Source organism: Erigeron canadensis, chromosome 2 (assembly GCF_010389155.1).
Source record: "Erigeron canadensis isolate Cc75 chromosome 2, C_canadensis_v1, whole genome shotgun sequence".
In the NCBI taxonomy this organism is placed as follows: domain Eukaryota; kingdom Viridiplantae; phylum Streptophyta; class Magnoliopsida; order Asterales; family Asteraceae; genus Erigeron; species Erigeron canadensis.
Genome location: NC_057762.1, coordinates 14700151 through 14725295, shown reverse-complemented (window position 1 = coordinate 14725295; position 25145 = coordinate 14700151). Strand labels below are relative to the sequence as shown.

Below are 25145 nucleotides of genomic sequence, written 5' to 3'. Positions count from 1 at the left end.
TTTTCTTCATGCTTTTTAGGTTTAGAGTAGTAAGTTAGCTTCATGGACCGCCTCTTGGATGTTATGTATTTGTTGTATGGTTGGATAAGTAACACACAAATTTGATCTTTTGATTATGAATTTGGTTATGTAATGGATTTAAACATCATCTTGAACTTGTAATCTTTTGGGTTTGAATATCATTTAAAACTTGTATTGATGTTTTATATTTAAATCTTTTGTGCCATGTCATTCTGTGGCATCTCGTGTTTCCGCCTTAGTCGGGGTGTTACACTTTTTACCGAAAAGATATTGTTGAACCAAAGTATATGAAGCGTAGTATGCTGGAAACCCTTGAAATTCTTGATGATATTCGTAATTATTTGCGTGTTATGGGTACTTCTAATGATCCTGATGGAAATGTAATTGATAAGGAGTTTACTATTTGGGGTGATGTGTTTAAGAATAGGGAAATTATTTGTAAGGAGTGGTGCTTGGAATTTTACTCCACTATTGCGCTGGCGAATATTGATAATGTTAAGAATTTGTTTACCGAGAGGTGTATTACCTTTCGTTGTGGAGGGGTTAATAGGAACCTCACTATTCCTGAGTTTGGTTTGGCTACTGGTATGTATACTCAGGAGATGTTAGAGGATCCGGCTTTTGAACAGCTATTATTTAATTTTGTTAGGAATATCTCTGGATTTCATATAGACACCGGGAATGAGAGGGCCTATTATTCTCGTATTTCAGGGAGAGTATGGAAAGGAGCTTGTGCGGCGAGTACCATTCAGTCACCTATTCTTCGGATATTGCATAAGATGTTAGTTCACTTCTTTGTTCAGCAGACTAACCATCCGGACAAATTATACATGGATGACTTATGGTTGTTCAGGCTATTTGATAAGAGAAATGTTAATAGGAAAGCTTGTGCTCTTTATGTCTTAGCGAGGCATATGGGTTTGAAAGGTGCTCAGAAGCGGTGGAAGTTGATTAAGCCCATGAAGAAGGATGGTATTCCACAATTGATTGATTTTGGTGCATACGATTCTGATGATGAAGGGGAGGAAGCTACTGGTGACGATGATGAGGAGATGGCTGATGCACCCAAGCAGCAGCAGCCCGAGCCTGTACGACGCCCTAAGCGTCGTGCCACTACTCTTGATGCGGGGGCATCTTCTTCTTCTACAGCCTCCGCAGGCTCACTTGATCTATCTCCTCTAACGACTTTAGTTAATCAGATGTGGACCTCCCAGCAGCAGTTTCAGGAGAATATGGGTGGATTTCAGACTAGGATGGACCATTTTCGACATCAGGTGGGAAGTGATTTGACGTATGTTGGTTCTGGTTTGGGCAGGGTTATCTATGATTCTAGACGATATCAGCCTATGTTGGAGGCCCAATTTACAGGACGAGATTATATCCCACCCCGGATCATTCCTGAGTATGATCCACCCAGCATTTTTATCCCACAACAGAGGGTTGGCGGTGGATTCTATTTCCACCGGATCGCAGGTTTGAGGAGCCCCCTCGTCATGATCCAGGTGCACTTGGACCGAATATGCCGGTTCGTTTTGGTAGTCATGATCCTCGTTATGCAGGTACCCATGCAGGGATGGATGTTGGAGAGACAGGAGGTGCTGACCCATCCTTTGCTGAGCAGTTTGTGGGATCGTTGTTTGATTACGGTAATATTCCTGGCTACCATCCTTATCCACCTCACCCTCCGCCGCGATAGTGATCAGATTGCAGGTGAAGATTGGAAGCCGTCTGTCAGTTTTTTTTGATCGCTTGTATTATGTGTTTGAATAATTTCATTTCTCGTACTTTCTCATCTTCTTAGTTGGTTTGTATACACCCATCGAGGTGCTAGACATCGTATTTTCTTTCCATTTCCATGAATAAGTAGGGTAGGATGATGGCATGTTTGATGATTTTATTATGTTGGCTTTATTGTGTGTTAATGTGTGATAGCAAGGTTGTTATTTGCATATGCAGGCAGTAAGTTCAGCCCTCATTTTCTTGTTGGCATCATTCACGCATGGAACATACAACACCCGACAAGTTTTTCTTGTTCCTTCTTTTCCTGTTTGTTTTACTTTTCCCTATTTCCTTTAGTTTGCCTTAGTTTCTTGGACATTGAGGACATTGTCCAACTTAAGTTGGGGGGGGGGGTGGTAAATAGGAAAAAGTCGGATATTTTTGAAGATTTTGCATGCTTATCCTTGTAGTTAATTGCTTTTGTCACTTAATTATAAATATAAATGAGCAATGTAACTACACCCTTGGTACAAAATTTTAGTTTGTGGAATGTGTTTTGACTGATTAACGTGGCAATCCCTTCTGGATTAATAACATTGCTAGCATGCTTATAGCACCAAAACACCAAATTGTGAGATTATTGATTAATTACTAGATATGATAGGTGTATGGTTTTGGAACTATTAGCCTTGTAAATTTGTCCCTCTCTTAGGCTTTTGAATTTATTCGGAAGTAAGGGTCTCTTTTAGAGCTCTGAACTATGATGTGCAAGTTTGAGGTTGATTTTCCATTTCCGAATTGTTTCATTTGCTTTGAGTATGTCGGTGATAGCGTTGATTCTAGAACTTGTCCTGGTTGATCATTCTGTGGTTTTCTAGATGAAGAAGAGGAAAATTTAGGATAAAACTTTTGTTCTTTGTTTATTCACCCCTTGTTTCGTAAAAATTTGTTATGTGCATGTTTTGTAATATGCTTAGTAGCTAACTACACTGGTTAGTGAACCACCCGTTTAAAACCCTTATGTTGCACTCATTTTTAGTGCAAGAAACAATAGAAAATATGTTGTCATTAGCTTGTTCTTTGTTATTAAATCCACCTAAATGTTCACCTTTCCTAGCCATACCGATAGTCAAAGTCCTGGTGGGTCATTGGTTGCCTTGCTGGTGGATGGTTTGGGTTTTGCCCTATTATGTCGGGTCGTGATATTCTCATTTATTGAGGGTAGTTTGATTTCGTCATGGTTTTTGGAAAAAGTGTAGATTGTTCATCTTAGCGTATTTTATAAATGATTTGTCAATGTTTCAACATTATTAAGAGAATACCAATTAGTCAGAGTAAAAGTAACTCATTAAAAAAAAAAAGAATAAAAGAATTGAAAAATATAAAAAAAAAAAAAAATGAAAGGATCTTGTAAAGTTATAATTTCCAGTTGTTATTAGTAAGTTGGCAAGTTTGTTTAAGTCAACGGTGGTTAGATTTGGTTGATAAGTTGTTTGATTGTCATACACTACAATGGTGTCGGTTTTTGATCGTTCTATTGGGGGTTATGGTCGGGAGAACTTCTTGGGATGTGGACCGTTGGCAACTAATGACATGGGTTTGTTTGGACTAGACTATATGTGAAAACTTTATTAAATGTTGTGTTAGTTCTTTGTTAACACTAATTGTTTACTCAAATTTCCATACCTTGTTTAAATACCTTGTTAAGCCTCAGACATGTTACAACCCATAAAGTCCTCTTATGATAGACGTTATAGGGCACTAGCGCCTTGGCGATGAAGGAACGAACCTAGTACAAGCCAACGGTTAAAAGATTATGCATCACGACTTGGCTATTGAGTGGTTATTCGAATATTCAACCTCAAAAGTAAGTTAGTTGGAGTAGGATAGGTGAAATATCATTTGTTCGTTTCATTTGTGCTTAGTCGTGTTATTAAGGCTTGTATATCAGTCAAGTATTGTCAAACATTCCGGATTTCATTTAAGATTAAAACTGCCTAACCATCTATTCTCATTCTTGATTATGGTTGAGCTTCTTTTTGATTACTGATATGTGGTTCCTTAATGTACCAAGGTTTGATTTGTTTTCAGCTTGGATTTGCTTGAGGACAAGCAAAGCTTAACTATGGGGGGATTTGATATATCGTATTTTAGACCCATTTCCCATGGTTAATATAGTTAAGTTAGCATGTTTGTTGAGTCGTTTTTGTATACAATTGTTGCGTTTATGGTATTTGTTAGTGTTTCAGGTGACTGACAAGTATGTGAGCGTAAATCTGGAGAAAATGACTTTCTGGAGCTAAAAAAAGTGCGAACGGATGAATTCTGGAGCTTGTGGATGAAGAAATCAACTGGTCAACAAAAGTAAAATGCCATTGCGCCGCAACTCCATGCTGCGTCACAACAATAGAGTCAGGGAATCTAGTTGCGCCGCAATACATCAAGTCTTCAGTCAAATCAAGTCAATGAAAGTCAAAGTCAATGCAAAAGTCAAACTTCATTGCGCCGCAACTACTTGTTGCGCCGCAATGGGGGTCGGTTCTGCACAGATTTTTGGAAACATATATATAGCGTGTTTCATCATTCCAAAACCCTAGCTTGCTGCATCCAGCCGAATTTTAGCATACTTTTGAAGGGTTTTTCATTTGAAATTATTCCTGGAAGATTGCTAGCACGATTGGAGATTTGTTTAGCCATTGTTTATCATTATCAAACGATTTCTACATTCGGTACAATATGTTTTCATATATTATAGTTTGTTTTTATTCGTACTTTAACATGAGTAGCTAAACATCTTTTCATCCATCTTGATGGAGTGAGACAATATGTAAGGATTGCACAATATTATATAATTCAAGTTGATTTAATTTAACGTTGTGTCATGATCTTAGTTTATTACATCTTTGTCATTTAATTATTGGTTGCGGATAATTTTTGTACAATCTCAGTGGCAACTCGAGTTGGGTAGGAGTTAATTTGATCGCTTGGTTAAAAGCGATTGGTTATATGACGGGTATGGTAGAAGGTAATTAATAATTAATAAGAATTAACGGGTTAATAGTTGGGTACAATCAATAGACACAATTGTTATCTGAAATGACCAAAACCATTGTTGAATTAGTGATGTTATAAAAAGGCATCTCGGGTAACGGTCTTAATAACGGAAATAGTTTAAACAAGAGAGTCAAATGAAGTTGTTAACTTGACGGGTACGGGGTTGTCGATCAATTTGAATCTCAGTTATTGAATCAATTAACTAAATTGAATTTGAACTTCATCAAATGTGAAATCTTAACATGTTGTCGAGCGAAATCAAGATGTGTGACCTTTAATTTATTTTTTTTAACCACAAAATCTTCTTTCGATTAATCCTAAGGGATTACTGACCCTTTTCACTAACTGCTTGCAACGTGGCAATTCGGCCACAAAAAACCCCCATTTTACTTGAATCACTTAATTTCTACAATTGCTTATAAAAGTCCTTGTGAACGATCTCGGCTTACCGATTTTTACTATGCTGCATGCGATCAGGTACACTCCTGTGAGTGTGTAGTAGTCAGTCTTTTGGTAATTCCTGTTTATAAATTTTATTGCTAGATTTCACACATCAACTGCCTGCTACATTCAGAACAAATCCATTTATGTTAAGAGACACAAGAAGACTGCCTATGAAGTGCTCAGAAAAAGAAAGCCTAATGTTGGATACTTCCATATATTTGGATGTCCAGTATATATTCTGAATGATTCCAGCCAGTTGGGCAAATTTGATGCCAAGGCTGATGAAGGTTACTTCCTAGGTTATTATACAAATCGCAAAGCCTTTAGAGTCTTTAACGAAAGACTTGAAAAGGTTGATGAGTCAATTCATGTTACCTTTGATGAATCAAATTCCGCAATCTTTAACAAACCAATTTTTGAACCACCCTTAGAAAGTCCTATCAGTTTTGGTGAATCTGATCACAATTTTCAATCTGATCAGTCACCTGAACGTGTTTCTGATCATCTTAGTTCAGAACCAGTGAAATTTCAGCAAAGCAACATACCATTTTATCCTTCAGTCAGTTTTAAACTACCTTCTGAACTGACTATTGGATCAGATGTGTGTGCCGCTTCTCCTCAGATATCATCTTCCATTGAAGTACCTCAGAATGAAGAATTTCATGATGCAAATCATGATTTACAAGAAGATGATGATGAGACTGAAATAGTCTTTTCTGAAGCTCCTCCTGAGATAAACCAGAGGAATTCTTGCACTGATATCATTGTTCTTCCTGGTCAATACTCTAAATGGAGACAATAACATCCAATCGATCAAATCATTGGAGATCCAAGTTAAGGGGTTCAGACCAGAAGAGCCACAAGCGATCAATGCTTAAATGTTAGCTTCTTATCACTGATAGAACCAAAGAAGGTTGACAAGGCTATGAAGGACCCAAGCTGGGTGGAAGCCATGCAAGATGATCAGCTCAACCAGTTTAGGAGGAACAATGTATGGGGGAACTTGTTCCATGTCTTGGCAATCTGAAGAAAGAACCAATTGAGACAAGATAGGTCTTCAGAAACAAGGTGGATGAAGATGGTCATGTAGTTCGAAACAAGGCAAGATTGGCTGCCAAGGGTTATGCTCAAGAAGAAGGTGTTGATTTTGATGAGACTTTTGCACGAGTTGCTAGACTTAAAGCTATCAGAATTTTCTTAGCTTTTGCAGCTCATCATGAGTTCAAAGTCTATCAGATGGATGTTAAAAGTGCGTTTCTGAACGGAGAATTGGAAGAAGTTGTCTATGTTTATCAACCACCAGGATTTGAAAATAAAGAAAAACCTCACTGGGTGTACAGGCTGAACAAAACATTATATGGTCTGAGACAAACACCTAGAGCCTGGTATGATACTCTAACTAGACATCTCTTAGATAAGGGTTTTAAACGAGGTGCAATAGATAACACTTTATTCATCTTGCATGAGAAAAGTGATATCTTACTTGTACAAGTTTATGTTGATGATATTGTCTTTGGGTCTACAAATGAAAAATTATGTGAAAAGTTTTCTAAAATTATGTCTTCTGAGTATGAAATGAGTATGATGGGTGAGCTGACATATTTCTTGGGTCTTCAAGTAAAACAAACCAGAGATGGTATTTTTATAAATCAAGAAAAATATGTCAGAGACTTATTAAAGAAATATTAAGTTGCCTCTGTCTCATCAAAAGATACTCTTATTTCTGCACCATTAACTTTGGACTCAGATCCTAATGGAAAACCAGTTGATCCCACAAAATATCGTGGTATGGTGGGATCTCTCATGTACTTAACTGCAAGTAGACCTGACATAATGTTTGCAACATGCCTTTGTGCAAGATTTCAATCTGACCCCAGGGAAGCACATCAGAATGCTGTGAAAAGGATCTTCAGATAACTAAAGGTGTCCCCAGACTTGGTCTTTGGTATCCCAAAGGCTCAATTCTAGATCTAATGGGTTATTCAGATTTTGATCATGCATGTTGTAAGTTAGATAAGGAAAAGTACCACAGGTGGTTGTCATTTCCTTGGTGGCAAATTAGTTAGTTGGACGAGCAATAAGCAGACTGCAGTATCTTTATCCACAGCTGAAGCTGAATACATTTCTGCAACAAGTTGTTGTGCTCAGATTTCGTGGATGAAAAACTAACTAACTGATTATGGTGTTAAGTATACAAAGACTCCAATCTTTTGTGATAACACAAGTGCCATTGCCATATCTCACAATCATGTCATGCACTCCAAAACCATTCAAATCGACCTCAGGTATCATTTCATTCGAGATCACATTATAAAAGGTGATATTGAAATTCATTTAATTCCCACTGATAAACAACTCGCTGGTTTTTTACAAAACCTTTAGATGTCAAAAATTTTAAACATCTCATTAGTGAGTTAGGAATGCTAAATCCTGTTTAGCATTTCAGGGGGAACTGACAAAAATATTTTTGTATTTAAAAGAATCTCTCTGAGGGGGAATTTTTGCCTCAAAACTATTTTGTCTGAAATGGTTCAGAACATGAGAGAATTCAGAATTTATTAAAATGAGATGGTTCATATTGCACTTCCTAACCATCCTCAGAATTTATTGAGTCAAAATCTGAAGTCACTCATAACCTTTTAATGCCTAATGGATACTTGGTTGGTATGTGTACACGTGAAGGTTATATCACCTTGTGTAACAATAAATCAAATAACATGATAATGACCTATTATGATTTTTTTAATATTCAAATATCGCTAAGTATGTCACAATCTACAACTTTGATGGATATCTTATAATTTTGTAATATTCAAATATTGTTACGTATGTCACGGTAAACAACTTCAAGGAACATAACTTCTTAAAATATTTCACTATAAAACTCAATTTTATATTATAAATAATTTTTTATCACTAAAAATTGTAACTAAGTTTTAAATCATAATAAACTTACATCTAATATTAGTAAATTTTAACATATTATTAGATAAATATAAGCTATTATTATTTATTTGTTATATTAAAATTATTGAGTAAAAAGTGAAAATTTGTGATGTAAAATAAAAAAAGTGTAAATTTAAGTAAAAATTGAAAACAAAAGTTAACATTAAGAAGTCGATAACTGTGATTGGTCGATAAGTTATTAGAGTAACTGTGCTTTAATATAATAATCAAACATAAAAATAAAATGTTTTAATTTAATGGTTCTTATAATTTATCCCATTCAAATGTTTTTCTATGTTTCTCGCCTAAATTTCCTCCTAGATTATCATGTGCCCACGTGTTGTAGCGGTTAAACAGTGATGATAATACAATGAAGGAAGAATTGATTTGCGTGTGTAAATAGGAAGGAGAGAAAAAAGTTACCGTATATTAGATCATGGTAGGGTGTTTGTCTGATTGTGTTTAGAAATATAGAATTAGAGGTAATGTGTGAATTAGGGTAATAGTGGGATATTGAAAAAACTGCCTAAATTAATTAAAATAGAGTTTTAATATGTTTTATAAGGGTTAGATATAGATATTCTCTAGGATCACCCTGTTATTATTATTATTCTTACTTATGCTAACGATAATGCATGGATTCCATTTCTCGTCGTTATTGTCCATATCACATCATTCAAGCCGGCCTTCATTCAACTTTTGCCTATCCTTCATCAACCAATCTGTCTTTTTCTTCATTTGATTCTCTCAACCAAATAGCATTCGTTCATTCATACAATCATCATCGATCAGTTCACCATTGGCGTACATAGTGTAGTGTGTGTACGTTTGTTTGTTCAAGTAAACTACTGGTTTCTGTTCCGGTAGTGATCAAAATATATAATATACATATAATGGGTTGTGTCCAGGGAAAGCCATCACCAAGTTATAATCACCAACAATCATGTGGTGGAGGAGGTAGTGCCAGTCTTAGTAAGTTGAAGTTTAATAATGAGTATGTTACAGCTGCAAGTGCCAAACATGTTGTTTCACACAAATCCTCTTCCTTAGTTGAAGTATTGCCTGTCATCGATATGGAGAACAGTAGTGTGAAAAGTAATCATGTTAACGTAGATGATATTAATGTTAATGATAATGGTAATACAAGCAGATTAAAGGAAAATGAGAATGATCAATTAAGGAAAATTAGTAGGCAAGGAATTGGGAATGTTTCTCAAAGAATGCTTAAGAAAATTAGTTCAGATGAACTAGTCGATGGACGATGGCCTAAATGGCTTGTCGATAATATCCCAATCAATGTTTTGGCTAATTTGGTTTCTAAAACTGCCGATTCTTATGATAAGCTTGCCAAGGTTAGTTGTTTTACTTTGCTTTTCTTTTCTTTTCTTTTCTGTATCAGACTTATGATGCCGATTACATGGATGTACGTGAACTGTTATCTCATATATGCACTTTTATCGCGTGCACAACCGTGTTAGTAAAAATACATTTTTGGTTGATGACTTGATGTTATGATTTAATTTTTAAGCATATATGGGTAAAGTAAATGTGGTTGTCTTATACTCAATTTCGGTGAAAACTTTTCACCCACTATTTTTTAAATGTTGTATAATAAATAATTGATTGGCCCTTATCATTTTTAGGGAATAAAAAATTGAGATATGAGGAGTTTTTCACTCAAATTTGGTACGAGACAACCCCACCTATATATATAATTAAAAAACGAATATGTAGTTGTTAGATATCTAAGTTTGGAGTAAAACCCACCAAATACTAATTTTTTAAATGTCTTATATAATATATACTATGTATTGTATGGGGTGAGTTTTTTTTAGAACTCCTAAAAAAAAAGAACTCAATACACATTCTGGACTACACATTTTTTTCCTTTTTCTCTCTCTTCAATTAAATATAAGAATTCACCTAAATCATTCAAAATGTTCTAACACACAAACCGTAAATCGTTAGACAAAACAAAAAGCATGGGTAGTCTTAAAATTTCGTCATTTTTCATTAGAGATCCAATTCGATATACTTTTGACGACTTTTTAATTTTTGTTTTCTTTTTGGTAGTTACACATAACTTACACATGTGTAGGTTGAACAAAAATTATGATTCGGAACGGGCTTCGCCCTTAAGGATATTCATAAACCAAAGCTAGTGGGGGTGATAGGTCATAGATGGTGATAGGTCATAGGGTGATAGGTCATAGAGAGTGATAGGTCATTGGGGGTGACCAGTGAGGGGTGATCTACCTAACGGGCTCCGCCCTTAGCCGCTATTCCTCCGCCATGGACTGACGGGCTCCGTTCTTGGCTACCATGGCTCTGTCATGGATTGACGGGCTCCGCCCTTGACCTTCATTGTTGTGTACATATGTTCATTTACTAATTTACATGTGAAAACAATGATCTTACACATATGTAGGATGAACCTACAACCTACACATGTATAAGATGAACGCGATGGGGAAAAAAACGAATATTAAAAAGTCGTCAAAATTATATCGAATTGGATCTCTAATGGAAGAGGACGAAATTTTAAGACTACCCATGCTTTTTGTTTCGTCTAACGATTTACGGTTTGTGAAATAAAACATTTTAAATGATTTGGGTGAATTTTCTTATTTAATGGAAGAGAGAGAAAATATAAGAAATGAGTGGTCCAGAATTGTTCTCACATTCTTTTTTATTTGTTAGTTCCCAAATAACTCTTCCTCTATATTATATAATATATAAAGGATTAACCCTCATGTTTTTTATAAATTAAAAAATTAATATATAAAAAATTGTGCATCCAAGCTTAAATATCTAACCACTACATATTCTTATTCCTCGTATATAATATACAAGTACAAACATTATAAACAAAATTAGACCGTTATAACTTTATAGAGATAGATTGATTTTATATGAAAATTTATTTCACATGATATACTTAACATTATTTCACGTTGTATATGATACGGAGTATATCGTGAGCAAAATTAATTGAACATTCACATAAAATTTGGAAATTTTTTAAGAATAGATTGCGTGGACAATACAATTGCTTGTACATACAAGAAAAAGAGAGAAAACTGCCTCGATCAGATAATACTATTCTCATATTGATTTATGTTCTTTTCTTTTTTCGTGTCTGTAGTACTAGACTATGTAATTTGAACACCACTTTTTTGCACTGTAGATAGGCCATGGAACATATAGCAATGTATATAAAGCTCGAGATAGGGATACAGGAAAGATTGTAGCTTTAAAGAAAGTCCGTTTTGACACATCAGAGCCGGAGAGTGTGAAGTTCATGGCAAGAGAGATAATCATTCTACAGAAACTTGACCATCCAAACATTATCAAGCTTGAAGGTCTTGCCACATCTAGAATGCAATATAGTCTCTATCTGGTCTTCGACTACATGCAATCAGATTTGACCAGAATTATCTCTCAACCGGAAGGAAGGTTAACCGAACCACAGGTTTACCTTAAACACCCTAAGATCTTCAAAAATTTGCTTTCGTTCTGATCTATTTACTTGAGTTGGTTGGCTGGTAAGGAAACACTCGGTGACCTTATGGTTCCAACTTTGATCCCCGCTTGGCACAGACAATAATTCATTTAAGTTACCTGTTATTAATAACATAGGTACACATGTGAGTAAAGATGCGGGTTCAATCCTTCAAGGTGCCTAAATCATGTGAGGATTAGGATGGAAGTATCATATTGACGTCTCATAGCTTATATGAGGTGACCCAATGAATATTCAATTGTGATACCGGGCTAGGGTTCCCCATTACCCTTTTTAAAATGGGCCGATTTGGGTTATACTTTTACTGAATGGCAAAATAAAAAAGTAAAGTAATGCCTTATGCCGTCTTCCGCGGGTTTTTTGTCCCAATACTATATTCGACGGTGTATGGGGGAGATTGAGATATAGACAACTTTATCCCTACTAAAGTTAGAGAGGTTCCTTCTAGGTTTTACCAAAGATAGAAAATGACCCCCAGCCTTACTGAGCATGCGGATCAAACCCTTGATCCTCGTGACAAGTAAATACTCGTAAAAGAATTTGGTATTAAAATAGAAATTGGCAAAATCACAAAAAGTGATTCACACCAACTTTGCCCGACCAGTTTGTACCATACAAAGAATTACCTGTGTTGACCCAAGCCCGAATTGACCCGGCCCACTCTTTTTCCCATTCATGCTTGCCATTTTCATGTTGATTTCTTCACATGAATATTGCAGCATTGACAGTTTTTTTGGGTTCATTTGAACTAAACTATTCTCTAAATAAAGGCCTTTTGAACTAAAGTTGATTTCCTAATATACAGAGTCGATGATATGAAACTATGTGAACATGGTTATGAATTCTTCTTATCATATAGCATTTATGGCCAAATTGTAGATAGCATTGAATAATATCAGAGGCGACAGGTAATTAGTAAAAAAAAAAAGAATATTGGGCAGGTTGACCCGTTTTTGTCCATATTAACAATCTAATCTATTACTCCTTTTTTATGAAAGAGTTATTTTATGAAAGAGTTAGAAAATAGTTAGATGAAAAATTACTTGATTGCCCTTAATAAACAACCCTTATGGAAAGGGTTATTAGATATTACCAAAATTACTCTTAATGAATTAATTTACACTTTAAACATTTATCTTCTAAAATATCACTATCATCATTGTATCAACTTAGACGGTTAGACCACTCGACACCAATTGTCAATGTCATCGATCACCACCCATCACCAACACCATTAAACCACCGTCGCCGTCACCGCCGCCGCATTGCGCGGGTACAATGCTAGTCTTTTCATAAAGAAAGTTAAGGGGTTGTAAACATTTGAAGACATTGTCATTTGACCCAATGAGGAAAAATCAAACAAAATGAATGATTTTTTTGGGTAATTGGATTAAAATTTCCACTGCTAAACTATATCCTTAAACATTTGTTTTTAATATTAGAAGATCTGATATGGAACTACTTCATAATATTTTGTAAAAAACAGATCAAGTGCTATATGCAGCAGCTGTTGTCTGGTCTGGAACACTGTCATGGAAGAGGGATTCTACACCGGGACATTAAAGGATCAAACTTGTTAATAGATCGCAATGGGATGCTAAAAATAGCAGATTTTGGGCTTGCAAACTATTACATTCATAAACAGAAACAGCCCCTAACAAGCCGAGTTGTGACACTTTGGTATAGAGCTCCAGAGCTGCTTTTAGGCACTACAGATTATGGAGTCGGTATTGATCTTTGGAGCACAGGATGTCTCTTGGCTGAAATGTTTGTGGGTAGGCCAATAATGCCCGGAAGAACAGAGGTTAAAGTTCTAACCAAGTACTAATATTTTTTAAGAAATTTTATTTCTAAAGCTTTTGCGGTCGCCTCTAGTAAAACTTATTAGTAAAAAACGATATTCTACGAATGTGCAGACTTGCATCAGAGTCGAGTTATCTATGTGCATAAAGTGGCACAATGGCATTGTTGGGAGGGTTGGGAAAACTTAAGAATGGGCAGAAAACTTTAGGACTAAAAAGGGTTAAATTTTTCTTTCGTTTCTATTCACTTTTTTCTCTAAAAAACTTAAGAATGGAAAAAACAAATTATTTTTTTTTTTCCTTTCCTTTCTATTATAAAAACAACTCAAGAATGCAGTGTTGTCCAATATTTTTAAATTTCTGAATTATTTGGGTATCAGATAGTATTACATATTCAATAGTATTACTAAATTCAAGTAAAATTGTTGGGTTTTTATTAATTGTACAACTACTTTGTAACTACAATGAATCTTCATCTTTTAAAAGGTTATGAAAAATGTTTATTAAAACTTAAGATCTTAAAGTGTAAATTATTAAAACTTTTAATTTTGTGAAAACACTTTAGATTTTACTAAAACGAGTTAATTAAAAACTATGAAGATTCTTAATTAATCTTTATTAGTCTTATGTAAACGAATCAATAGAAATTAACCCGTTTAAATAATTAATCTAGTCTAGTTATTAAAGAGTAATCCTATTAATTATAAGTGCGGAATATAATTAATAAAACAATTAAACTAACTTTAATTCCCTAACTACGCCAAGATCAACATACATGCAAATATAGCAAACTAAAATAGATAAACAAATAAATATATAGAAGATAAAGAATACTAACAACCTTAGTAGCAAAACTCTATAAGTTCGATGGCTCTGAACACGGGGATGAGGAGGACTTCTTGTCACAAACTAGAGCTCAAGTGTAGGATACCTCAAGAGGTTTACACACATAAACAAATAATCAAAACTTGCTAGGTGCTAGCCTTAACTTGAATCGAACATTGTTCGATATATAAAAAATATAACCAGAAAAGCTTTAGTCAGAAACCTCCGATGAGAGGAAGGTTTTGACTAAGTGCTTCAAAGTAAGAAAAGAGGGATAATGAAAACCTTAGAAAAATCATCTATTTATAACGGTGAAAACCCTTTGAGGTTTCTCTAGACTTTCAATGTGGGATGGAAATAAATTTCCAAAAATTCTTCCCCCCCCCCCCCAACCTTTTCCCTTTGTTCATGACCAGGTCAATCTTGTGTTGGCAGGGTGCTTAGGTGTCCAATCCGATTTTGACCCGTTTCGCGGTTTCAACCCGAATCTTATTTCTAAATCTATTTTTGGAAAGTTCTTATATCTTACATATATTTACAAATTCAATTAGCCTTTCATTATTTATCGCGTGCGACTCTTTTTGGATCATATATAAATGGCCGTATAAATTTCGTTGAGATATTTTCATAATTACAACAAAAATTATGTAGACGACTTTGTGTAACAAAAAACACATTTAAGAATAAACCTTCTCAACCCGGTGTTTCTTTTACAATATTAGTCATTAAAGATATAAACACAACATAAGTTGAACCATTACATGATTAAATTGGTTTAAACTGTCACCTCTAGATTTAATGATACTTTGAAAAACTTGTTGATAGAGAGAAAATTATAAAAGAGGGAAATTGATTGTTTAATATCACTATTACATATTCAAGTATTTATAAAAGAAATGAGAAATTACCTTTGTTGACTATTCAAACAATCATACAACTAATTACACATTACTACCTTCAATATCTAAAACTATTATTTTAGACTAAAACTCATATAGGATGTATCAACTACTCTTCTTTTAAAGATTTTTGACCTCAAAAATCAAAACTAGGAAACTTGCATTTCAAATCATCCAGATATTCCCAAGACGCTTCTAAAATTGGTAAATCAATTGAATGCACTAACACTTTAACATTCATCTTAGAACCCCTTTTGACCACTTGTTTGTCAATGATAACTCATGGTTGCAGCATAAGTTGACGCCCTTAAGGTAATGGTGTGACCTCATAGATAGACCCATCCAACTCTTTTAAGGAGAGACATACAAGATATGGCACATCTGAGCATGTGCACGTAGATCCAAGTGATAACCAAGTGAGCCTACTTACTTAAGTACCAAAAAGGAACCAAAGTATTTTGTTGAAAGTTTTTTATTGTGAGGTGTTTGAAGTGACTACTCAGCAAAAGGGTGATGTTTGACATACACATAATCCCTATGTTGGAACTCTATCACTTCTGTGTTGGTCTGCAAGTTGTTTCATCCTGTTTCTCGCACTTTCCAAGTTGGTTTTGAGCTTTTTAGTTATACAATCTCTATCTCTGTGCAAGTCTTTCTCAATTCAATATCTGTTTCACCAGGAATGAATGTTATGTGAAGACTTGATTTGACTCCAGACTAAGCTTCAACTAGGGACATCTTAATTACAGAGCACCAGTTTGTCTTGTACCACCATTAGGAAAGTGGAATCCATTTAAACCTATCTGCATCCAAACACATGGTTCTAAGATAACTTTCCAAATATATGTTAGAGTGTTTAAAATGCAACAATCGTATAATCACTTTAAATTTCAATTCCAAACCATCTTTTAATAATTTAAGTGTTTATTCAAGAATTGAAAAACAATTGTTGTAGGTCTGGATCGTTTAGTGAAAGATTAACACTTAACAATAATGTAAATGAATATTTAAGAACTCAAAGTTAATTTTCAAAGGAATTCTTTATTAATGAATAATCAAATAATTGCAAAGACTAATGCGGAATAAAAGGATTAAAAGATAAACTCTAATCCTAAATTACTCTTCATTGAATGCGGATTGTGTTTGATAAATACAAAATTTATCCGTGTTTATCAAACACAAAGAACTACCGATGGACAGATTTCTTGAGAGAATAATATTTGAAAAACAAAAGTTACAAATATATATTACTGCGCGGTAATTGGATGAACACTGTCCTCTAATGGGTTTCTTTCCTTTTAAAGACATGGATTCACTTTGGGATTGATGCATTCCACTTGTCCAACTCTGATTTGACAAGTGCATGTTCTAACACTTTGGACCCATCCCGTAATGTTCTTTTTGTCCTATCTTTCGGATAAGACATCTTTGTCTTTATTCATCAGCAACTGCTGGTGAATCAGCAGGTTTCTAAGAAAAATGTTGTAACTCCAAATTCTTCTAAGTCTTTTAGCTTATTATTATGGCTTATTCAGTAAAAGGTTACCCTTTGTTAACTTTTATAAATCACAAATAAACAGGTGAAATGACTAAACGTCACTTCGGCTTTACAAAAGATGCACTAATCGTGCAAACATCCATGAAACACATACAACTACTACTATCAATCTAGCAACTAGATGAAACAAATAAACAAACCAGCTTCTAACTAATGAAAGAGGCAGCTTCCAAGTCTTCAAATCATTTTCCACACTCAAAGTCTTTTTGAGACGAAAAGTTATTAACTTCAGCCTAATCGTCTTCAAAATAAGGTCAATCAGTTGCTTAGGCGATCTCTTAGTCTTCAAAAATAGTCTTGCATTCTGTTCTTGCCAGATATAATATGTTGAAGCCGCAAGCAGAAGACGTGATACAACACAGTTAACCGATCTCCTCTTACCAAATGACTTAAAAGCAGTAAGAATGGCATTCCAATCAGAAGATATATGCATATTATGCGCTTCCTTGCAGACACCAAACCAAGCCTGCATACAAAAATTGGCATTCAAAGAAAAGATGATTATGTGAATCTGTGTCTTCACAAAATGGGCATGACAAGGTAACAACAGATGAAGCATGAACATCCCAACTTCTCAATCGATCTTGTGTCTTCAGTTTTTGGTTACATACAAGCCAAAGATGAAATGCAGGTTTTGGGATCCGATGAGGAAACCACACCAAGTCGAACAAATCCACTTTCTGATTACGCGGTCGAACATTATCCCATACAACACCCACCGAGAAATCATGAAATTACCATCTTGATCTTCCCGTAAGAAAATATTCGAACGAGTCTCATCCAAAACAGGAGGAATAGGCAACGATAACTTTGATGACCATTCAGGAGGGAAACGCCAACGTGAATTCAATCATACATCCATTAATCTTGCATTCGAAGAAAAACCAGCTCTAGATATATCTCTAGGCGATAAGTACTTGCTAAGTGGACAAACATCAGACCAATTATATGCCAAACATGAATCAATTCACCTTTACCCACAAGAAAATAGAAAAAAGGTTTCACCAAGCTACGGGCTTGTAGAAGCTTTCTCCATGACCACGACATATTACCACGACATCTTATGGTGAAAACCAAATCCAATCAAAACCTGCCTAAGAAAACTCCAATAAACTGTATCATATGCCTTTTGAATATACAATTTGAAAGCACATCTCGATGGACCTCTATCCAAATGGTAATTATGCATAAGTTTTTGTGTCAAAAGGATATTGTCAGAAATACTTCTACTCGGTACAAATGCAGATTGATTATCACTAACTAAATGCCCCAAATGACCTTTTATCCGATTAGCAAGAATCTTCGTAATGCTTTTAAAAACAACATTACATAAAGCAATAGGTCTAAAATCATTGATTATCACTAACTTATTATAGCTTATTGTAAATCCAGTGTAATATTGTTTGCAGGTTGAACAGCTTCACCGGATATTTAAGCTTTGTGGATCTCCAACCGAGGACTACTGGAAAACCATTAAGCCACCAACAACCTTTCGACCACCACAAAACTATGTCCCTAGTTTCCATGAAGCATTTACAAATTTTCCAACTCCCTCATTTGGCCTCTTAACCACACTACTAGCTTTAGACCCAACGTCTCGTGGAACTTCTGCTTCTGCACTCCAAAACCCAGTAAGTTCAAAGTACTTGCTCTTAATTAATTGTTTTTGTGTTTAGATTTTTACATGAAATGAGAAGAAATAAGATGTGCTTGGATGAGATCTTGACAATGAAGAACGGATAACGATAGAAAATTGGAGAACTTCAAAGCTGTTAAAAAAATTTTGAAGCATTGAAAAGGATTACTTATTTAAACAAAGTGGACCACTTTTTCAATAAAATTTAACAAATCTTCCAATAACTATAAAATAGCCCCTTAAATTCTTTTTAAAAAAAACACAACCATTAGATGAAAAGCAAAACTAAATTGTAACCTTTGGATTGATTTGATGACTTTATACATTCATAAGTTTTATACTTAATTAATTTAAATAAACCAATTAATTTAAATGAACAAACTTTTAATAAACTAATTAATTAATACTATATTTGTTTCAAATTAGAAACTAATGAAGTAATGATAAAAGTTGACTCACGTTCTTTCTCTTTTCTTTTCTTTTATTTTTAAAAAAAAAAAATTATTATTATGTTTTTAAAGTTATAACAAATTATATTGGTTTTAATTGATTTTTTAAATTTTTTTGGTTTATTATGTTGTTATGTTTTCATGGTTTAAATGATTTAAACTTGCTTTTTTTTTTATATGAATATTTTTTTCTTAGTTGATTATTTTTTATTTAATTTTTTTTATATTAGTTTAAACAATTGTATATTAATTATATTTGGGTAATGATAAATAGACCTAATTGGTATGCTTAAGGATAAGATCATGACACATTGTATGATGAGTGGTAAAGATTAAGATAGAAAAACACATGATACATGTATCAAACATTTAATCCGTTAGTCATATCTTTAGGCATTGTATTAGGCATACCAATCATTATCCTTTTTATTTATAGTTTGTTATAGGTTAAATTTTGTTTCAATTTCTTATTTATAACTTTTGTTGTTACAAAACACGTATTTGGTTCATAGTTATTTAATTTAAAAATGTCTTGAGTTTTAAATTGATAAGTGTATAAATTTAAGTTTACAATTTATCAACATGATAAATTTTAAATTTAACTTTTTTGTTACCAACTCCTCCAAAGAAAAGTTCGTAAAAGTCATGGTCACAAGTTCGATTTTCTTACCGCATGTAAAAGTTTACAACTTTAAAACTAACATGTTATTCATGCAATATATCAGGATGGATTATGTCATAAACAATCATTAATATTGGTTGAGAAATACATAGTGATATGTGATACTATGATGATTAGTTTTTGTTTTTCTTTTTTTAGTTTTAAGATTGATATTGTGCTAAAAGCCCTTTTGTTTTATAATTTAGATGAGAAGTTATTTAATTTCAAATATATACTGGGTCTTAAATTAACAAGTGTATGAATTTAAGTTTACAATTTTTATAAACATGAATTTCACTTTAACTTTTTTTTTTTTTACTATCTCTTCAAAAAAGAGTCAGTAAAAGCCATGGTCATAAATTCGATCTTCTTACCGCATGTGAAAATTTACATAATTTAAAACTAACATTATACTCACGCAATATATTAGGATGAATATAATATATCCTAGAAATCGCTAATATTGGTTAAGAAATACGTAATGATATGTAATACTATGATGATTATTTTTTCCTTTCTTTTTTTAGTTTTAAGATTGATATTGTGCTAAAAGTCTTTCTGTTTTATTATTTAGACAAGACGTTATTTAATTTCAAATACATCTTGGGTCTTAATTTAATAAATGTATAAAATTAAGTTTACGATTTTTATGAACATGAATTTCAAAATTAACTTTTTTTTTTACCAAACCCTCCAAATAAGAGTTGGTAAACACGTTGACTACAAAAGTCATGGTCACAAGTTTGAATTTTTAAAACTAACATATTACTCAAACAATATATTAGGATGGATATAGATATATTATGTCATAAAAAAATGTTAATATTGGTTGAGAAATACATAATGTTGCGGGTCTGTGGTGGTGGTGGACAGGTGGCGTTGGCGGCGATTGGTTGTGGCGGTGATGGTAAGTAGTGTACTTATAGATGTAAAAGGGGTAGTGTAGTTATTTTAGGAGTTAAGGGAGATGTCGTAGATTAATTTCATTAAGATTATTATAGGTATTTCAAATAAATATTAAAGGTATTTCAAATATATATGTTTAAAATTGTGAATTAAAAAGAAGAGTATTTTGATGTTATTAACTACTTATTTGGAAAAAAAAAAACCAAAAGCTTTATAATGTATTTTGATAAAGATATTTGTATTATTAATGATTTTATCTTTGATTCAATATCCAATAATCTTTGGAGAAAAAACTAATTTGTAAATTAACCCATTTTGATTTGATAATAATTAACTCGACATTATCATTACTAAAAATATATCTGCACAATGTGAGGTGGTGGGTAAGTCTAAAATTTTTTTAAATTTTGGGTAAACCAAATTCAAGAATAAAATTTATAAACTATATATAGAACATGAAGCAAGCGTTGTGATCACGGACTTAGCACGATTTAACGTACTAGAATATAAAAATTGTGATATTTAGCAAATTTTAAAAACGAAATAATTAAGCAGAACAAGAATATATAATTTTTAAAAAGTTAGGTCTCTAAATTAGTCTCATAATGTAGTATATGTAACGTCTTATGTTATTATAAAGAAATTTTAATACCATATTTTAGGAAAAGTTTATTTCCGGTATTTAACTTTTAGGTAAGATAATATTAACTTATTTTGATATTAAAATTTTTATATGGCTTTCATAATTATAGTAGCTTTTAAAGGTTAACCAATGTAATTGAATTAATTACATATACAATTAAGATAATGTATGTCACCGATATTCGCGATCAATTCAAATATTTAATAATATAAATTTATGTACCTAAACAAATATAAAACATCCATTTAGTTTTGTCACAAATTAAAATTTAAAAACGTGATTACTACATTTGTGATTTTGCATAGAACGTTTATAATATCACATAATAATATATTTTTTATATGCATTTTGTTTTATGCCGTTAATATGTAAAGATATTTTAATAGATAATACAACAATTATTTGTATATAGTGGATATCATTCTTTTATTTGAATGCGTCAATATTTGATATTATGGAAGAATAACATTTCATTAGTATTATATGTTTGCTCGCGTATTACACAGAGTTAATAATCTATTAAATAAGCAGTATGGTTGGATCAGTGGTAAACCCTTCCTGCTCATAAGTCATAACTTCACTATATGCAAAGGGATCAAGGGGAACGCCCATTTGCTCAGAATCGAAAGCAATTGGTTTTAAAATGGAACATAATTAAGATGTCAATCAGAATGGAAAATAATCTGTTTGATACGTTAATTAAACACTATTGTTAATAGTTTATAACAGCTTATTCTTGCTGATAGTTCTTCTATTCAAGTCCATTAGCATGTGAGCTCTCGGGTTTGCCCATTATGAACAAAGACGAGGATGAACCGATGCACTTCCATGATAGAAAGAAGTATGTTATCTATTCAGTTGATTCATAATATAGCTTAATTAATTCTCCTGGCTTGTTAAGAATACAGATTACAAATACAACTAAACGTGTAAAAGTGGGTTGAAGGGGTTAAAAGTCATCCAAAGAGTGTTTTAAATTCAAACGACCCTCTAACTTGTTACTGCATATTTTTCTAAAAAAGTGAAAGTATTTCATTATAAACGGATATATATAGTTTTTGCAATCAGTAATTTATTACACCCATTACTGTATTATTTATAAAATAGAAAGTTCCTGTTGTAAAAAGAGTTTTTATTGTCGATCGAAGCCAACTTGTTTCTATACTTAGTTTTATTGATGCGAACCCCTAAATTATCTAGGACTCCGATTTTCCCACCTTAAAAAACATGTTTATGTGTTGTATATATATATAAGACAAGAAATTACCGATATTTGTGAGTTGTCTCACAGAAACCGAACCTTGAAATCTAAGCAAAGAAGTGGGAGATCTCGGAAAGGTCATGCAAGAAACACCTCCATTTCTGAACCCTCAACAGAAATTTCTGGATCATCTAGAGAGGTAATTACATTCTCTGAATTATGAGATGATTGTGATATATAACATAATTGACCAACTTAAGTTTAATTAACCTCTCATTGGTCGAATTCTTGAACTTAAATGCCCGCCTTTTGGTCATGAAACATATGAAACATGTCAAGTGGGTTGAAAGTTGCCAAAAGAGTTATTATGTTTTCAATATCTTGTATTGATTTCAAACAAACCTCACTGCATGAAATAAATTACCCAATTTGAATAGTTACCCAATTCACACGACTTACACATTTTGTGACTTCCAAAACGTATGTGTGCTGTGTGTGAAAAAAAGATATTTCCTCATGTGATCTACCATAGAAAATGTGTTTGAGACCTGGACACTTTTAACTAGTTATTTCTTTCTTCCGTAATATGCAGTATGAGAAGCAGATTGACAAGAACTCAATATGCCAAGAAATAGATGAAAGAAAATGTAGCGCCTCATTCAGTAAAGGGACAAACATGATGACAACGGCGCCCTCACCACCATTTACCCTGGCCTTCATTTCTAATCCTCCTAATGACAGGTCTGCAAGAACTGAAGCTCACCCTAATGCGTTAAAAAACATAAAGAATTTCCCTTTGTTACTCGCATCTATCACTCAAAGTGTCAATCACATGGAAGAGAACCGGAATGGTCTCAACCGTCGATCCATGTCTAATGTCGATTTTCGACATCTAGATATTGAGAAAATATCTAAACTCTTTGGATTAGATGATGAACGTTAGAATTTTGTTAGACACTTCATTTCATAATTCATGTTTTACCTCTCTTTTCTTGTCCATCTCTTCAAGTTGTTATCAACAATTTAACTAGAAAACGAATAAAGTTTAATTATTTGTCTGATTGTTCATGATTGCTTTTGGTGACTATCTATAACCTTTAAATATATTAACAATAACTGTATCGTTGTTTGGGTATACGCGGTTACAACATACATACATTAGACGGTTTTCGAAAATTGAATACACTCGTTCGATTGTAAATAATATTCATTAAATATTACTATAATTTTACGGATAACTATAGTATATATCTGTTGGAATGTGTTTATATCAAAAATCAATATACGCCCGGAATATACGTGAGTCTATAGGGTCACACACGCATACACCTAGATGCCATTAACTTTCACTTCCTACATTTACAGGAGTGGATTGTTATGGGAGGTTTCAAGAGTCATGGGTTTCATCACAGGCTTGCGTAGTTCGTGCACCGCGTACTGACCAATTGGATGTCACTATGGTGTCTCGAATACTAATCGCTAATTACTAACTACTAACTCGCTGTTAAAATATATATATATATATATATATATATAGGATAGAGATCATGGAAGAAGGTGTCTTAAGGAGAGAAGGGAGAGAATGTACTATAGGCCAATCAGAACGCGTCGTGTGTCAAATTAAATTAAAACACGCGGTGGCAATTTTGTAAATAATTCAAACTTTTGTGAAACTTGGTCAGCTTGGGTTCTAGGTCAGCTTGGATTCTGGGTCAACTTGGGTTGTGGGTCAACTTGGTCAGCTGGGTTGGGTCAGCTTGGTCAGCTAGGTTAGGTCAACTTGGGGTTGGGTTGGGTCATCTTGGGGTTAGGTTAACTTGGGTTCGGTCAACTTAGGTTCGGTTAGCATGGGGTTGGGTCAGCTTGGGTTCGGTCAGCCTGGGTTGTATCAGCTTAGGTTTGGGTCAGCTTGGGGTGTGGTTGGACTAGCTTGGGGTTGGGTTGGGTTAGATATGTGAAAGTGAGCTGAAATACTCAGAGTCAGACTGAGTCAACTTACAAAACACAAGCACAGCGGAATATAAGATATTTTTGTAGGAATTTTCTGGAATTTTATGACAAAACACACCCAAGCTGACTATAAGAAGAAATAGTACAACAACAACGAAACAGTGGAAGTAAACTGAAACAAGAACAACTAAACAAGGACAGATAATAATCTAATACTTGACTCGTAAAATACTGAACCACCGGAATCAAATACCAGAAACACTCCAAAACCACCACTATATTTGATAAAGGTTGAACCACCACAAATACAAATAGAAGTAATGAAGATTCTTAAGATCTCGCCACAATAATCAATAAAGGCAAAGCCACCAAAATTACTGATAAAGGGACCACTCAAACTACCAAGATCAAAGATTCATAAAGATAAAGAAGATTTTTAAAATGAATAGACTTCAGCTCTATCAAACTTTCATAAACACACACCCCTTTTTACAATAAAAGGCAGCCTCTATTTATAGAGGAAATACAAAAGACAAGGAATATTCTACCCTAGACAACTGATACAAGGTTGTTATAAATCAACCAATAAGAATAGAGAATACAATCTGCAGCTGTAGGGTAATGGACGTTCTCTCTCTTGTCCCCACTTGTATTATTCTTCTCCCACAATCAGGTGTCACCAAAACAAGACAAAAACACATAACTGAATTCTTATCGTTATTCAGATGCATCTAGAACAGCCACACACACGTGCTGTAACACCCTGCTTATAAAAATGTGGATTTAAAAAATTTTTCCAAAATAAAACGTAACTCCGTTAAGTAAAGTGCGGAAGCGTCGTTCAAAAATCCCATTTGATCCATAATGGAATCAATAAAAACATAATAAATGTCTTAAAAGGTGTTACC

At 33.6% G+C, this 25145-nt stretch overlaps 1 protein-coding gene across 1 annotated transcript; it reads left to right on the top strand.

The window, feature by feature from the left end:
• The first annotated feature begins 9077 nt into the window (after positions 1-9077).
• On the top strand, positions 9078-23274 carry LOC122587762 (probable serine/threonine-protein kinase At1g54610). The gene is made up of 7 exons (XM_043759928.1): positions 9078-9536; positions 11372-11656; positions 13194-13511; positions 18201-18422; positions 21833-21927; positions 22378-22486; positions 22880-23274. The coding sequence occupies exons 1-7, from the start codon at positions 9078-9080 to the stop codon at positions 23228-23230; spliced, it is 1839 nt and encodes a 612-aa protein (XP_043615863.1). The 3' UTR covers positions 23231-23274.
• The last annotated feature ends 1871 nt before the right edge of the window (positions 23275-25145 follow it).

Excerpts from the sequence above, each read along its gene's own strand:
- LOC122587762 (XM_043759928.1), top strand. The coding sequence starts at position 9,078 with ATGGGTTGTGTCCAGGGAAAGCCATCACCAAGTTATAATCACCAACAA. Across the intron at positions 9,537-11,371 it reads CTTATGATAAGCTTGCCAAG|ATAGGCCATGGAACATATAG; the intron begins GTTAGTTGTTTT and ends TTTGCACTGTAG. Across the intron at positions 22,487-22,879 it reads TTTCTGGATCATCTAGAGAG|TATGAGAAGCAGATTGACAA; the intron begins GTAATTACATTC and ends CGTAATATGCAG.